Source organism: Primulina huaijiensis, chromosome 9 (genome assembly GCF_012295235.1).
Source record: "Primulina huaijiensis isolate GDHJ02 chromosome 9, ASM1229523v2, whole genome shotgun sequence".
Taxonomy (NCBI): Eukaryota; Viridiplantae; Streptophyta; class Magnoliopsida; order Lamiales; family Gesneriaceae; genus Primulina; species Primulina huaijiensis.
The window spans coordinates 14,650,666-14,669,011 of NC_133314.1; the positions used below are offsets into that span (position 1 = coordinate 14,650,666).

At 40.0% G+C, this 18,346-nt stretch overlaps 1 protein-coding gene across 1 annotated transcript; it reads right to left on the minus strand.

The window, feature by feature from the left end:
- Window positions 1-3,131: 3,131 nt before the first annotated feature.
- LOC140983896 (uncharacterized) lies at window positions 3,132-9,661 on the minus strand. Its single transcript, XM_073451051.1, has 2 exons — window positions 8,494-9,661; window positions 3,132-3,308 (listed from the first exon to the last, which is right to left on the minus strand). Exons 1-2 carry the CDS (start codon window positions 9,659-9,661, stop codon window positions 3,244-3,246), a joined length of 1,233 nt encoding a protein of 410 aa, XP_073307152.1. The 3' UTR covers window positions 3,132-3,243.
- Window positions 9,662-18,346: the final 8,685 nt, after the last annotated feature.

An 18,346-nucleotide genomic window follows, 5' to 3' on the forward strand; every position in this document is an offset into this window, starting at 1 on the left:
GAATCAAATAAAATGTGCATAACATAAATAAAATGCAAAAACTTTATGGGCATGCTGGGAAAGGTTCTTGGGCAGCCGTGTCGTGCAATCCTCTCGCCTCATTGACTACTTCGCACCCTGGCCATCGTCTAAGTCATTAATTTCATTATTCTAACCTGTATCATTCAAGTACAGTGAGTTCAAAGACTCAACAATCATTTTCAAGTATTAACAAATATATAATAAAATCTTATAACATTCATAGGATGTGATCGTAGCATAAAAACATAACTTGCTTTTCTTTCTTTACATGATGAAATATGATGCAAATATGGTAACTATCATCAGAGCACATGCTTAAAGGCTAAAAATCAAGTAGATAGTTGTGCAACCTAGGTATATCATTTGGTAAAACCCGCACGAACCGAAGCCAATACACATACCGTTTATGCTTTTTGGAAAAGCCCTCCCTGGAGCTCATCCCGAGGTACTAATCTCGTACTGTCACCGCAAGTACACTTGTAATGTAAGGTCCAAAATGCGATAATGTAATCCAACTATATGCAAATCTAGGAAAAATGAAAAATACATAATTAAATTATTTTAATTGCATCAATTAAATGTGGTAGGCATGTTTACATGTTTAAAGTAAGGTTTTCTATTAGAATGCATAAAACTGTGTTTTAAGGGCTATTCGAAACGCGACCGAAGAACGAAGACCAGAAACTGTAAAGGGAAAATATTTATTATTTTTAATTATTTAATATATGTATATTAAATATGAAATTTCCGAAAATGGTAACTTTTGAGATATTTTTACATGTCGAGTCGTATTTTAAACCGATAATCGATTTTTGACAAAAAGAAAGATTTTTTGGAGGCTTAGTTATTATTTTCGAAAACTTTCCTAAACGAAATATTTGTCCTAAATTCTAATGGGCCTAATGGGTCTATTATACTTAGGTTATTGGGCCCAATTTTCTACCTTATTATTTATAACCAAACCTTAATTTTTTCAAGCCCTAAACTCCTCAAACACACGTCTACATCACCCAGATTCCTAGGGTTTTCTCCCTAGCAGCCACACACACACACACACACACACACACACACACACACACACACACACACTCACGATTAAAGCTTGTCACGTCAGTCTTGAAGGAATAAAAATGCAACGAGGCTTCCTCGTCTCTCCGACAACGTTACTTCGCATCTAGAATTGAATTTTCGTCCATGAATCATGCAAAGGCAAGCCTTATTCTTTATTTTCTCATCATTCATACCCTATTATATGTGAATATGTGTTCTTGCATGAAAAATCCAATAAGCATCATAGTATTTTCATTTTCATGATATATACATGGAAAACTTGATTTTCTTGCATGATTCTTGATTGTTCTTGTTAAAGGGAAAGGGCTGCCAACTTAGGGATGTTAGGGGCTCAATTGACAGGAGTTTTAGGGACCCTTAGATGCATGGTTCAAGGCTGGAAAGGAAGGGCAAGGGAAGCGTGCGATCGGGTTGGCTTAAAAGAGGCTAGGGAGACTGGTTTGGAAGAAATAAAGGAGGAGGCCGTGCAGGTTGCTGTCTAGGAAAGGGGTTGGGCTTGTGTTGGTCCTATCATCGAGCCTTGGCGGTCCACGTATGGCTGGAGAGGTTGGGAACGGGTAGGCACACAGCTAGGGCACAACCTAACCTAGCCGTGCCGCGCACAAGAAGAACGAACCATGCACATCCTCGTGCATGGATCTCTAGTCTTGGTCCAGAGAGGTATTAAGGGGTTGGTATTGGTCCTAAGAAGGCTGTTCAGGGTCTGGTCTAGTCGGTTAGGGGCTAGGATCGAAGGATCTCGTGGATGGTTAGGGCTAGGTTTGGTTCGAAAGTGAAGAAAAGTTCAGTTGGTTTCTATGAATTTCCAAGGGTTCTAAATGGCTTGAATTGGGTTGAAAAAGGGTTGGTTAGGTGTGGTTAAGCTATGGTGAAAGTTTGGTAAAATTTGATTAAGTTTCGGGATGATTCATGTTAAAACCAGAACTTCGGTTTTAAGTTTTAAAACGAATTACGAATGTAGTCAAGGGATTTAAGTTCACGTCTAAGAAATGTTTATGAGTGTGTTTTAAGGTGTTATGGTAAGTTTGGATAGATTCAGGTCGAAGTTTTAAGGTTCAGGGTAAAATGGAAAAACTAGGGTTTCAGGGGCAAAACAATCATTTTACACCTGAAAAATGTTAGGAGTCCTGGCAGTGTCCTGAATGCTGTAATGAATGTTAAAATGTTTATTTTGAAAGGTTATAGAATTTTATGATTAAAAATGGTAAATGCTAAAAGACGTGTTTCATGCTTGGTTTAAAAGTTAAATGATATTTATGCATATATTTTATAAAGTGACGGAAATGCTAAAAATGTTTTGAATGAAGTGACTTAATTGTGACGGTAAGGAAATGAAGATTCGTGAGGGACAAAGCCCTAGTGGAACCAGTTTACGAGACAAAGCCCCATGAGAACCCAACACCGAATTTCCATAGGCCAAGACCTAGTAACGGAAAAGTGGTTGTTGGTGTTCCCGCCAACTATAGACCAAGACACAGAACAAAAAAGTGGTTACTGTTGCCCCGTCGCCTGGTACCGTGGTTACAGCTGAGATTTATCAATCGACCGAAAGATGAAAGGATGGTCACAATTAATGAACGGATTTCACATCAAAGAAAATGTATATGTATATGTTTATGATGAAAGGAAAAGAATATGATAAAAGAAAAGGTTTAAGTTTATGCATGTTCATGAAAAAGCTATTTTTATTAAAAGTATTTTCACTGTTGCATGTAGATGTATAAGTATTACTTATTACTATGGTTAAAGCTTGCTGAGTGAATAGACTTTCATGTTCATTAATCTCACGCTCATAAACTGTGAGGGCCCGTTATCCTAATTACAATTTATTAACATGTAATCATGATTAATCAGTAAACAGCGGAAAATGAGTTAAAAATTTGCGTTTGGGCCTATAAAAATTTCTGCATGACCTTCTCATAAATAGGACATACCAGAAAATCAAATACTCAAAATAAACAACATATGCCCTCAATAAACACAACAACATAAACATATGTCAGCCAGACACACAATCATGACATATACAAACCAAAATATCATAGAGCCGACAAGGCTCGATAATACCATAATACAATCCTCCAAATATATACATATAGTATCTGGGAGACAGCAACACCGCGCAGTACCTAAATACGACTGAACCTACTCTCAAGGAGCTCTGGTACTTCCTGAGGCTTCCTCTCGAGCGCCTGAGGTCGAACCACCTATACCACCTGTCATGTCCACACACAAAAGACACGACAGCCCCCTCTCGGGAATCAGAAACCCCAGTACGAGACATCAAGAAACCACGATATATGACATATAAATGCAATGATGCCATGCATGAATGCAATGCATGTATAGGTGCAAGATATCAGGATATCAGGAATCAAATGATCGATATCAACAATCATACATATATGCTCGAGCTGGTCCACGACTCAGCGGACCGTGCCTGGGATATGGCCTAGCCTCGAAGCCAGCAACTACCTAAGCCGGACCGAGTCAAGGTAGCCAAACATCTCCAGAACACCATATCATATCATATATATAACGGATCTCAACCGAAATATAACTGGATCTCAACAACAGATAGGCTCAATATGATATGTTCAGTGGTATTGATGTGTCTAACTAAAATAAAATTTGTGTAAACAAAAAAAATATTTTATTTTATTTTGCACATCAATTACCAACTGATAATATGCGAGTCAGCATATAAAATCACATAAATCAACAAATATCACATAAATCGTACACAGGATCATCAGATGTCTCTGTCAGACATCGTGAAAATAACTGATCTCTACGTACCTCAACACTAATTTACCAGTATCTTAAATCCTCAAGAAAGTCCTGGAAATGCCAACTCAGACAAATCACTTGAATATTAATTTAAATGGTCTTATTATCATATAAAAATTCCACAACCATTTAAATTCAAATATTTAGACATTTTAAATTCCTAAAATTCCCATATGCGACTAAAATGCCTAAAATCAATTATTTCTATTTTGATTCGTCGCAAAATATTCTTTAACTAATATTCAAGTGACTGCGATGAATTCTAGGTTCACTAAATTATACCTCCAACACGGACAATTTCGGAACCTACAATAATAACCCAATAATTAATTAGTAATGATACAATATTTGAGTCGGAATTAAATTAAATTCACATAGACAACAATTCGCACCGATATAGCTTGTACGTCCAATAACAGTGGCTAAACTCGAGCCTAAACCGAAGCTGACCGGCAACAGGCGGCGAACTCGCCGGAGAAGATGATCGGAATCGCGCAGAAAATCAGAGCCGACGGGTCGTTCTCGAAAATTTGCAAAAGTGGTATCAAAAGAAAGCTTACGACATAAGGAACAAAACCCCTCAACCAATTTTTACTTTTGAGCGGCGGAAGACGGCGATTTCAGCCGTAAAACAGGCGGCGTTTTCTTCGGGTTTTCGGAAATCACGATTTTAAATAGCAAGAGTGGTATCAATGGATAGCTCACGTTAAGAGCTTTCCAACCGTATATTTATTTGAATTTTTCTGCGACCGGTGCGGCCACAATCGGCGCTCAAAGTGGCGGCGGTGGTTTGAAGATTTTTGGACAGCAGTTACGGTGGAGAGAGGTGAAAATCGGTGATGATGATTGTCTTTTTTTATTTTATTTTTTTTAAATATATATATATATATATATATATTTATATAATATATACATATGTGTGTGTTTATCTTTTCGGAATTTGAAATTTGACCTGGTCTATTTTATTTCAACTCTCGTGTGCTATAAAATTTAAATACGTATTTTAATATTTCTAATACATAATTTAAACACAACTTTAATTATTTGACTTCATTATTTTAAATTCCTCAATTTAAAATAATTAGTCTTAATTATCGCCAAATAACATATAATTAAATCGGGTCATTACATTTCTCCCCCTCTAACAAAAGATTTCGTCCTCGAAATCGAAACACACAACACATCTTATATACAACCTAGTCACACAACTACCACTGATAGTACATAAGAAAGTCAGAGTACATGGAATAATTTGTGACAGTTTCAAACAAGTGAGGCCATTCTTGTCGCATTTTAGCCTCCAACTCCCATGTAGCCTCTTCAGTCCCATGTCTACTCCACTGTACCATAACCAGTGGAATCGTCTTATTTCGAAGTTGCTTATCCTTTCGATTAAGAATCTGTATAGGATATTCAACATAGCTAAGAGAACTATCCAACTCCACATCCTCGGGTCTCAGAACATGAGATGGATCTGGCTCATACTTCCACAGCATAGATACATGAAACACATCATGTATAGCAGACAAACTCTGCGGCAAGTCCAATCTATAAGCCAATAAACCGATCCTCTCAACAATAGTATACAGTCCAATATAACGTGGAACTAACTTCCCTTTTCGCCCAAATCTCATCGTGCCACGAAATGGTGACACTTTCAAGAAAACTTGATCACCAACCTGAAATTCTAAAGGCCTGCGTCTTTTATTTGCGTAGCTAGCTTGACAATCCTGAGATGCTTTCGTCTTTTTTCTAATCAAATTAATCTTTTCATTCATTTCTTCAACAAACTCAGGTTGTACCAATGGTTTTTCTCCAACTTCATTCCAACATACGGGCGATCGACACCTTCTACCATACAAAGCTTCGAATGGTGCCATCTCAATAGTTGTTTGAAAACTATTATTGTAGGAGAATTCAACCAATGGTAAAGATTCTTGCCAGTTTCCACCAAAATCCATGACCACTGATCGTAACATATCCTCCAAAGTTTGTATAGTCCTCTCTGTCTGACCATCTGTTTGTTGATGATAAGCTGTACTCATTGCCAACTTAGTACCCAAAGCATTCTGAAGACTACTCCAAAACTTGGAAGCAAATCTAGAATCTCGGTCAGATACAATAGATACTGGAACTCCATGCAATCGAATAACGTTATCCACATATAATCGTGCCATTTTATTATAAGCATAAGTACGATCGTATGGAATAAAGTGTGCTGATTTGGAAAATCTATCGACTATCACCCAGATAGCATCACAACCTCTGTTCGATCTGGGCAAGTGAGTCACGAAGTCCATTGCAATATGTTCCCAGTTCCATTGGGGTATTTCTAAACTCTGTAACATACCTCCAGGTTTCGTTCTCTCGGCTTTAACCTGATGGCATGTCAAACATTTCGCTACAAATTCTGAAATATCTCTCTTCATTGCATCCCACCAGAAATATGGCTTCAGTATGTGGTACATTATATGAGTACCATGATGAACACTATGACGGCTACAATGTGCCTATTGAAGCAATGCTTCTTTCAATCCTGTGACATTTGGTACTACTAACCTGTTATTCATTCGTAAACAACCATCTGATGAGATATTGTATTTATCTGGGTTACCAGACAAAACAAAGTCTTTCGATTTCTGAACATGTGGATCATTCTTCTGAGCTTTCTTGATCTTTGAAATAATCTTCGACTCAAATTGTAAAGCAGAAACAATAAAATGATTGTCTTTCGGCTGATAAGTCCAACCAGAAGTACATAAATCATCATAATTCTGCCAAACATGGATAGATGCTATCATAACATCCTGATACTTCCGGCTTAATGCATCTGCAACCTGATTCATTTTTCCTGGCCGATACTGTATTTCACAGTCAAAATCCTTCAGTAAATCTAACTATCGTCTCTGCCTCATATTCAGTTCTGATTGAGATCTGAGTAGATAATAAACTCCTCACCATATAAATAGTGTCGCCAAACTTTTAAAGCAAAAACAATGGCTGCTAGTTCGAGATCATGAACAGGATATCGGGATTCATGTGTTTTCAATTGCCTTGAAGCATAGGCAATAACTTTTCCATGCTGCATTAGAACACATCTCAAACCTCTTGATGATGCATCAGTACAAACCACAAATCCACCCGACCCAGATGGCAATGCCAACACTGGTGCTGTTGTCAGCTTCTCTTTCAATGTAAGAAAACTCTTTTCACATTCATCTGACCAAATAAATCTTGCATCTTTCTTGGTCAGTTGGGTAATAGGTCGAGCAATCTGAGAAAATCCTTCAATGAATCTTCTGTAATAGCAAGCCAATCCCATAAAACTTCGAATATCTGGTATATTGGTTGGTCTAGCCCAATTCAAGACTGCTTCAACTTTACTTGGATCTACAGATATTCCTTGGGCTGATATCACATGACCCAAAAATATCACGCTATCCATCCAAAATTCACACTTTGACAACTTAGCATACAATTGAGAATCTTGAAATGTTTGAAGAACAAAGCGTAAATGCTCCTTATGTTCCCGCTTTGATTTCGAATACACCAGTATATCGTCAATAAAGACAATAACAAATTTATCCATAAAATTTCTTAATACTCTATTCATCAGATCCATAAACACTGCTGGTGCATTTGTTAAACCAAACGGCATTACTAGAAATTCATAATGCCCATATCTAGTTCTAAACGCCGTTTTAGGAACATCTTCTTCTCTAACCCGAAGTTGATGGTATCCTGATCGAAGATCAATCTTCGAATAAACAGAATTTCCCTGAAGCTGATCAAACAAATCATCAATTCTAGGCAGAGGGTATTTATTTTTAACAGTGACTCGATTGAGCTGCCTATAATCAATGCACATTCTCATGAAACCATCTTTCTTCTTTACAAATAGTATCGGTGCTCCCCAGGGTGACATACTAGGGCGTATATAACCTTTTTCGAGTAAATCCTATAACTGCTCTTTCAATTCTTTCAGTTCTGCAGGAGCCATTCTGTACGGCGCTCTAGAGATCGGCGTAGTACCCGGCATCAAGTCGATGCTAAAATCAATTTCTCTCTGCGGTGGAAAGCCTGGTATTTCTTCAGGAAAGACATCGGGGAATTCTTTCGCTACTGGGATATCAGATAATTTCAGTTCTTTCTTTGTAGCATCCACAACATAAATCATATATCCCTCATTTCCTAAAGATAATAATCTGAAAATTTCTATCGCTGAGACTAACGGTATCTTAGCCTGTGATCCTCGACCATAAAAATTCCATTTGCTACAATAGTATGGCCTAAATCGTACTACACCATGAAAACAATCTACAGTGGCTCGATAACTAGACAGTGTGTCCATACCAATGATACAATCAAGATCATGCATCGGTAATACAATCAAGTTTGTGATCATAATGCTATCATCGAAATGCAACACACAATCTAAGACAATTTGCCCAGATGGAATAAATCGACCAGCTGGCGTAGACATAGATACAGTTTCATGAAATGTTGTAGTCCAAAGTTCATATTCATCAACATAATCGAATGCAATGAATGAATGAGATGCCCCAGTATCAAATAAAACTCGTGCAATATGATCGTAAATAAGGCAAGTACCTGCGATCACCCCGCACGGAGCCTCTCTAGATTGATACTCAGTCAAAGCATATACTCGAGCTTGTTGGGGACCCGGAAAAGATTGTGGCACATTACCCCTGACCTGTGGGTAACTAGACTGCTGATAGGACGGTGCAGGAGCAAATGGTCGCTGAGATGACCCACCTGGAAAACTACCTCTGGCATAAGGCAACTGCTGTGGCTGCATCTGTCCCTGTGCACGGCTCGGACAAACTCTAGCATAATGCCCTGGCTGCCCACAATTATGACATGATCTCTGTACTCCGCTACACTGCGTAGTAGGATGTCTACCCCCACATCGATCATAGAAAATCATGAGGTACTGTCCACTTGTCGCACTTTGTGAACTGTTCGAACTCGAGGAACTGGACTGATATTTCTTTTTAAACTTTTTTCTTTTTGGTCTGAATTGTTTTTGTTTTTGCTGTTGGTATGACTGTTGAGATGAAAAAGAAGGTGTACCTGCTGAAAAATAGGAACCACCACTAGGAATTGGTGGAGCATGTGGTTGTTTTCCTCGTCTCAACCCCGCCTCAATTCCAATCGCCTTGTCTACAGCTTCTGCATAAGTTGTAGGCGACCCAGCCATAACCATAGCATGTATTTGAAAGTCCAGTCCTTCCAAGAATTTTGAAATTTTTCCTTTTTCACTGACAGCCACATGTGTTACATAAGTGAGAAGAGCAGAAAGTTGTCGAGCATATTCTTCAACAGACATATTGCCCTGCACTAGTCGATGAAATTCTGATTCTCTAGCTGAGTAATAGGATGGTGGAGCATATTCTTGAAGAAATTTAGCACGAAACACCTCCCAAGTGATCTGACTACCTGTTTGTTGCAGTACATTGGTAGTAGCCTCCCACCAACGCTGTGCACGATTCCGTAGTTGGAGAACTGTCATAGTTAACCTTCTATTAGAATCATAATGTACTGTGTTGAACAGGAATTCCATGTGTTTCAGCCATCCTTCTGCTCGATCACTTCCTTCATTCCCAAAGAATTTCGCAGGATGCATATTATGAAATCGAGCTACAGCCAATTCCATTTCATCAACTCTGTGCACCAATTGTTCTACCTCTGCATCAGCTTTATTGGCTACCTCTGCAGCAGGACTGTAGTGCCCAAATTCTGTACACGTATAACCCATGCATTTATTTAATTATTAAATCATTTAATTAATTTTAAAGCGAGTCCTAGTAGTGCATGATTTATTTAAATACATTATTTTAAATTATTCATGTTTATGTGACGCACGTTAAAATATTTTCGAGTTTCATGTTTCAGGCGATTATTCGATGCGGGATCGAGGAAGAGAACGGTGACGATTTTGGAAATTTAAAATGTGTTATTTATTTTAAGTTGAAGATGTGGCATTTTTAAATAATTTATTCAGTTTAGTATTTTAAAAGTCTAGTTTATTGATTTTAGAATCTTAAAACTTTTAAAGTCTAGCACTGATGCATATCATTTTTTTTAATTAAGGGATTTTAGTAAAGTTAGTCTTTGACTAAGATTTTTCTATTAGAATTTTATTTGCATTGTGATTAGCAACTTTTAATTAGCCTTATTAACTCCTAATTAAACAATATTCCCCCTTTATTATATTAATATACACGACACACACACATATATCCCACAATACACACACATACACATCTATTCATTCATACTTTTTTGAGAAGAAACCTAGGGTTCATATCAATACATCAGCCGCCTCTTTTCTCTCAAATTCCAGCAAGGTTTTGTTGTGTTTTCTTCAAAGAAAATCGAGCCACCATCGTCCCGGATCAAGCCTCGCTTCCTTCCCACTTCGGTATCGTCGTCACGGTATTTCTAATTATCAAAAGGCACGTATATTCTGTTATTTCTGCATCGATCTTGTCGTAGTATGCGTTGTGTTGTTATTTATGTGTAAAATATATGTGTGACATGTAGAAGTTTGAGCAATCATATTTAGATAAATTTTGAAACGATTTTGGATCACAAATTTTACATTTTTGCTGTCAATTCAAATACTGTGATTTTTTGGTCGCTTTTCTGGAAAATCTTTCAATGCAAAAATTGTAGAACTTTTTGATACCTTTGATTTGATATAAAATTCGAGATATTTGGATAAAAATTGAGTGAGTTATGGTGTTTTTTGTGGGACTGCTCAAACTGCGTTTTCAGAAAATTACGATGTTGATGCGTTCTTGAAGTTTATTTGTTGCAGGCTTCGTTGGGAATCAACGGGTGATCATTGTTGCATCTAGGTATGTTTAGTTCGATGTTGGGATGATTTTTGGTGTCTCTTTTCGTGTCGTTAGGCACCAAGTTGAATCAAGAGTCGAGGAAGAAAATGGTGTCGAACTTCGAGTTGTGTCCTTAGCTGTTGATTGTCACACTTGGGACCAATTATAATGGCTTACTTGGGTTTGGTACAATGTCGTGACGTCCTAGGACGGGTCTCGTGGTGTCGATTCATGGTCCGTTCGATCGAGTCTAGACTGTTAAGCAAAACCTGTTCAGAATTTTCGTATGTTGGCTTGTCCCGTAGGTACACGGACCCATGGACGGACCCTGGCACGGAGTCCGTGCCTTTGTTTCCTCGTCAGTGTCATTTTTGCGTGTCAACACGGACCAGGGCACGGGGTCCGTGCCTTTGTTTCTTTTCGGTGTCAAAATTTGCGAGGCTCCCCGGACCCCTACACGGACCTGACACGGGGTCCGTGTCCACCCTTCTTTTCAAAGTCCTTCTTACCCGACCCTACACGGACCCATACACAGATGTAGGCACGGGGTCCGTGTCCTTCACATTTTGGGAACAATTTATAGTATGCTTTGAGGGTGATGTCATGGTTTAGTACAATGCTTTATAAGGTCGAATCATGAGAATTTTAGAACGTCCTAAGAAATTGAATGAGCTCGTAAGTAAGCATAATATTTACGTCTAAGTTATACAAGTTAAGCTTTGAATTCACGTTAGTATGTGCAGCAACGGCCCTAATCGAAGTCCAACGAATCCCTCAACGCCAAGTAAGTATGTTGACGTGCAAAGAAATTATTTTCAAGTTTTTGAGGTATGCTAAATGTCTTGTGACCAAATTATGTGTAGAATTGGAAAGCGTTAAATTATGAACGAGGACCAATCAGCCCATTAAATGATGAACGGAGATCTCATGTATGTGGCAGTGGATACGTCCCTGTCAGCCCAGTACTGTGGTTTAGTCTGATCAGGCGAATTATGTTATGGGTCACTTGCTTTGAAACATGCTCTACGCAAAATGATGAAGTTATGTATGTTCAAGTATGTTCAAGTATGCAGCATGTTTATGCAAAGTTTAAGTTATGACACGTCTAAGTATGTATGTACGTATGTTCAAGTTTTAATACGCACGTTCAAGTTTTCAGTATGTATGCTCTATTTTGAAGTTGCGTGTGGTTTTATTACGTAGTATTCGCTACTTCCAGTTTATACATGTTGAGTCCTTAGACTCACTAGAATTGATCGATGAAGGTGAGGATGTTTATGAGGAGACATGAGGTGGCGACCAAGGAGCAGGCTTGGACTGAGCGGGAGGCTAAACCCGAGGACCGTCCACGTCATTTTTAATATTTTTATGCAAGTTTAAATTTACTCTGATTTTATGTTTTGATGCGAGATGTTTTGAACAAACTTTTCTTTTAACAAAATTTTTATTGGTGATGGATGATTCCAAAGATATTTTTATGAACGATGAGTTGACGACTGTATGGATGTTTACATTTAAGAAAATTTTTTATTTTTCCGCAAATATTAAGTAGAAAAAGTACGGTGCGTCACAGTTGGTATCAGAGCAGTGTTCTTGTAAAGGGTTATGCCTACTGCCAGTCGCAAGAAGCTCTCGAAGTCACACCTCAAGTCTGTGAGTTTTAAAATTTTGCATTATGTATGTAGATAGCATTGAATCATGATTTCAGCATGTCCATGTTTTAAGTTAAATTTCGTGCATCATAGGATATTGTTATTATATTCATGCATATTGGGTTTACGTGTTGGGTAAATTGTTGGAACAGTATGCCTCCCAGACGTCTGATTAACCGGGAAGTTAGGGATGAGAACAGAGAGCATCGCGATGAGGAGAGGGTCCCTCCTCCTCGTCCACCTCCGGATATGCAGGCGCAGATGCTTGCAGGTATGACGTAGTTCTTTGCACAATTTGCGGGGAACCAGGCTGCAGCAGTGGGTGCAAGGGAGAGGCCCAGGCCTGAGGCTGTCTACGAGAGGTTCAGAAGGATGAGTCCAAAGGAGTTCTCGGGTACCACTGACCCGATGATAGTGGAAGGATGTATTAAGTCCATCGAGGTAATCTTTGATTTTATGGAACTGACCGATGCTGATAGGGTCAGGTGTGCCACGTTCCTTCTGTCAGGGGACGCTAGACTATGGTGGGAGAGTGCGTCGGTGGCAGTTAACTTGCAGACCTTGTCTTGGGCTGGATTCAAGGAAGTTTTCTTCGCCAAGTACTTCACTGAGGAAGTACGATCCAGACTGACTAAGGAATTTATGACGCTGCGACAAGGAGACAACAGTGTTGCAGAGTTTGTTAGGAGGTTTGAGAGGGGGTGTTACTTCGTACCCCTCATTTCGAATGATGTTCAGGTAAAGCTGAGACATTTCTTGGATGGATTGCGACCAATCTTGCGCCGTGATGTGAGGGTAGCTGGCCCCACTTCTTATGCAGTCACCATATTTAGGGCTTTGGCGGCAGAACAAGACCAGCAGGATATTGATGCTGACAGGTTGGGCAAGAGGCCCTACCAGGAACCACCGCACCAACAGCCGCAGCATCAGCATCAGCGACCCCAACACAAGAGGTCGTACCAAGGGCCACCAGGGAAGAAACCTTATCAGGGACCGCCGAAGGGCAAGGGTCCAATTCAGCAGCAAGGGGCACCTCAGAAGCCCGTTATTTTCCCAGTATGTCCTAAGTGCAATCGCCAGCATCCAGGGCAATGCTTATATGGATCAGGCAAGTGCTTCAAGTGTGGAGCCAGTGACCACATGCTAAAGGAGTGCCCACAGTGGAAGCAGCCGACTCAGGGCAGAGTATTCGCCATGCATGCACAGGAGGCGAATCCAGACACGACTTTGCTGACCGGTAAACTTTTCTACCCAAGTTCAGTATTATTTTGCCTTGCATGTGGATTTTATTTGGGATTGTTAAGGTGCTAGTAATATTTTGAGTGATTTGGGATAGTAATTTTCTGCTATGTTTGAGGTTAATGTTAGAATTTTTGGGAATGTAAGTTTTGCGTGTGCTAACGTCTATCAGGAAATATTTTCATTAAGAGAATAGCCACTCAGGCCTTGATAGATTCAAGAGCCACCCACTCATTCATATCAGAGACATTCGCTAGTCACTTGGACATCAAGTCCATAGGACTCGATGTGAATTATTCAGTAACAGTCCCATCAGGGGAAGAGCTGTCAGCTACTAGTGTGGTCAGAGACATTGATCTGGAATTGCACAGCCACCTAGTATATGCCGACTTGATAGTCTTGTCGATGCCGGAATTCAACATTATTTTGGGAATGGACTGGTTGACAAAGAACAGAGTCTTGATCGACTTTCAGAAGAGATCAGTTTTGGTTAGACCATTGAGCATGGAGCAATTTCTGTTTGAACCTGCTAGATGGAGGAGTTTTCCATGCATGATCTCTTGCATGCAGGCACGGAGACTCATTTCCAATGGGTGTCAGGCCTTCTTGGCCAGCATTATTTCTGCACTTGACATACCCACTCCGTCTTTATCAGAGGTGCTAGTAGTCAGAGACTTCCCAGACGTCTTTCCTGATGACGTCACAGGTCATCCACCAGAGAGAGAGGTGGAGTTTGCAATTGAGCTCATGCCAGGCACAGTGCCAATCTCTAAGGCACCGTACCGATTAGCTCTAGCTGAGATGTTAGAACTCAAGCAGCAGATTCAGGAGCTTCTCGACAAGGAATTTATCTGCCCTAGTTGCTTGCCTTGGGGCGCACCAGTGCTTTTTGTAAAGAAGAAGGATGGGAGTATGAGGCTGTGCATCGATTATCGAGAATTGAACAAGGTAACGATCAAGAACAAATACCCACTTCCTAGAATCGAAGACTTGTTCGACCATTTGCAGGGAGCTACAGTGTTATCTAAGATAGATCTTCGATCAGGGTATCACCAGCTGAAGGTGAAAGATGCAGATGTTCACAAAACGGCCTTCAGAACTAGATATGGGCATTACGAGTTCTTGGTGATGCCATTTGGATTGCCTAATGCTCCAGCAATTTTCATGGACCTCATGAACCGAGTATTTCAGCCTTACCTTGATCAGTTCGTCATAGTATTTATCGACGACATTCTCATTTACTCGAAAAGTCATGAGGAGCACAGTCAGGACTTGAAGACAGTTTTGCAGACTTTGCAGAGTCGCAAGCTATTTGCGAAGTTCAGTAAGTGTGAATTTTGGTTGGAGAAAGTAGCGTTTTTGGGGCATATAATATCTAGCAGTGGAATTGAGGTAGATCCAGCCAAGGTGGCAGCCGTTAAAGATTGGGTTGAGCCGAAGAATACATCAGAAATCCGCAGCTTTTTGGGTTTAGCCGGTTACTACCGTAACTTCATCCAGGGATTTTCGTCGATAGTAGTGCCACTCACTTCACTGACCAAGAAGAATGCTAAATTCACGTGGAGTGACGAATGCCAGAAGAGCTTTGACACTTTGAAGCAAGCTCTTATTTCAGCACCTGTGTTAGCCATGCCGACAGGGCAAGGGGATTTTGTGCTATACACCGATGCATCTAGTTCGGGTTAGGCGCAGTGTTGATGCAGCAGGGTCGGGTTATAGCCTATGCTTCCAGGCAGTTGAAAGTGCATGAGAGGAACTATCCGACGCATGACCTGGAGTTAGCCGCCGTTGTGTTTACGTTGAAGATTTGGAGACACTACCTGTACGGCGAGAAATGTCAGATTTTCACTGATCACAAAAGTCTCAAGTATTTCTTCACGCAGAAAGAACTGAATATGAGACAGAGACGGTGGTTAGAGCTGGTAAAAGACGACGACTGCGAAATTAGCTATCATCCGGGAAAGGCTAACGTTGTGGCAGACGCCCTGAGCAGAAAATTCGCAGTCATAGCACAGTTGTCAGTGCAGAGACCTCTTCAGTCCGAGATTCAGAAATTCGGTCTATAGATTTATCGTAAGGGCAGAGCTCCCAGACTATCTAATCTGACAGTCAAGTCTGATTTGCTAGACCGTATCCGTCAAGGACAGTCTTCAGATGAACAGTTACAGAAGTGGAGACTGAAAGATGAAGCCAAGGGCAGTATGCTCTACTCAGTGTCAGACGGTATTGTGAGATACAAGGGAAGAATGTGGGTGCCTAATGTAGATTCGATCAGAGAAGATATCTTAACAGAGGCACATGCATCTCCGTATTCAATCCACCCAAGAGGTACCAAGATGTACAAAGACCTGCAGATCTTGTATTGGTGGCCAGGGATGAAGAGAGATATCCGCAGATTTGTGTCTGAATGCCTCACTTGCCAGCAGGTGAAGGCAGAGCATCAGAGGCCAGCAGGAATGCTTAAGCCACTCCCTATCCCCGAGTGAAAATGGGAGAATATCACTATGGACTTCGTCGTTGGGTTGCCAAAGTCAATTAGAGGTTTTAATGCTATTTGAGTCATAGTAGATCGACTCGCTAAGTCAGCGCACTTCTTGCCAGTGAAGACGACTTTCTCCATATCGCAGTATGTGGCGCTTTATATAAGGGAGATCGTTCGATTGCATGGGATCCCAGTTACTATTGTGTCCGACAGGGACCCGAGGTTTACATCTTCACTCTGGAAGAGCCTACATGCAGCTATGGGGACGAAGCTGCAATTCAGTACAGCTTTTCACCCGCAGACAGATGGCCAGTCGGAGCGAGTGATTCAGATCTTGGAGGATCTATTGCGAGCATGTATGATCGATTTCCAAGGGACGCGGGAATCGAAACTACCTCTAGTGGAGTTTACATACAACAACAGTTTTCAAGCATCCATTGGTATGGCTCCCTATGAGGCATTGTATGGAAAGAAGTGCAGATCACCGATTCATAGGGATGAAGTAGATGAGAGAGCAGAACTTGGTCCAGAGATAGTTCAGCAGACTGCAGATGTGGTGGTCAAGATTCGTGACAGGAAGAAGACCGCCCAGAGCCGTCAGAAGAGTTATGCTGACAAAAGGAGGAGAGATCTCGAGTGTGCCGTAGGTGATCACGTGTTTGTAAAGATAGCACCTATGAAGGGTGTTATGAGATTTGGGAAGAGAGGCAAGCTGAGTCCGAGATTTATTGGACCGTTTGAGATTCTTGACAGAGTTGGGACACTAGCTTATCGTGTAGCCATTCCGCCGAATCTGGCCGGGGTACACAACGTGTTCCACGTCTCGATGCTAAGGAAGTATCTAGCTAATCTTTCGCATATTCTGAGCTATGAGCCGCTACAGCTTACTCTACACCTGTCTTATGAGGAGAAGCCGATTCAAATCCTAGACAGGCAGGAGCGCAGACTCCGGAACAAAGTGACCAAGTTGGTCAAAGTCCGGTGGCTAAACCAATCCGTGGAGAAAGCCACTTGGGAGTCCGAAGTGGACATGAGGATTCGCTACCCGGAGTTGTTCGGTAAGATTTAATTTCGGTGACAAAATTTTTATAAGTGGGGGAGGAACTGTAGTGCCCAAATTCTGTACACGTATAATCCATGCATTTATTTAATTATTAAATCATTTAATTAATTTTAAAGCGAGTCCTAGTAGTGCATGATTTATTTAAATACATTATTTTAAATTATTCATGTTTATGTGATGCACGTTAAAATATTTTTCGAGTTTCATGTTTCAGACGATTATTCGATGCGGGATCGAGGAAGAGACCGGTGACGATTTTGGAAATTTAAAATGTGTTATTTATTTTAAGTTGAAGATGTGGCATTTTTAAATAATTTATTCAGTTTAGTATTTTAAAAGTCTAGTTTATTGATTTTCGTGATTTTAGAATCTTAAAACTTTTAAAGTCTAGCATTGATGCATATCATTTTTTTTAATTAAGGGATTTTAGTGAAGTTAGTCTTTGACTAAGATTTTTCTATTAGCATTTTATTTGCATTGTGATTAGCAACTTTTAATTAGCCTTATTAACTCCTAATTAAACAATATTCCCCCTTTATTATATTAATATACACGACACACACACATATATCCCACAATACACACACATACACATCTATTCATTCATACATTTTTGAGAAGAAACCTAGGGTTCATATCAATACAGCAGCCGCCCCTTTTCTCTCAAATTCCAGCAAGGTTTTGTTGTGTTTTCTTCAAAGAAAATCGAGCCACCATCGTCCCGGATCAAGCCTCGCTTCCTTCCCGCTTCGGTATCGTCGTCACGCTATTTCTAATTATCAAAAGACACGTATATTCTGTTATTTCTGCATCGATCTTGCCGTAATATGCGTTGTGTTGTTATTTATGTGTAAAATATATGTGTGACATGTAGAAGTTTGAGTAATCATGTTTAGATAAATTTTGAAACGATTTTGGATCACAAATTTTACATTTTTGCTGTCAATTCAAAATACTGCGATTTTTCGGTCGCTTTTCTGGAACAATTTTCAACGCAAAAATTGTAGAACTTTTTGATACCTTTGATTTGATATAAAATTCGAGTTATTTGGATAAAAATTGAGTGAGTTATGGTGTTTTTCGTGGGACTGCGCAAACTGCGTTTTCAGAAAATTACGATGTTGATGCGTTCTTGAAGTTTATTTGGTGCAGGCTGCGTTGGGAA

What these genes read in the sequence shown, in the direction of transcription:
- LOC140983896 (XM_073451051.1), bottom strand. Translation starts at nt 9,661, where the DNA reads ATGGGTTATACGTGTACAGAATTTGGGCACTACAGTCCTGCTGCAGAG. An exon ending in TCCGTGCGGGGTGATCGCAG is followed by an intron (nt 3,309 to 8,493) that starts GTACTTGCCTTA and finishes TGGACATGACAG; the next exon opens with GTGGTATAGGTGGTTCGACC.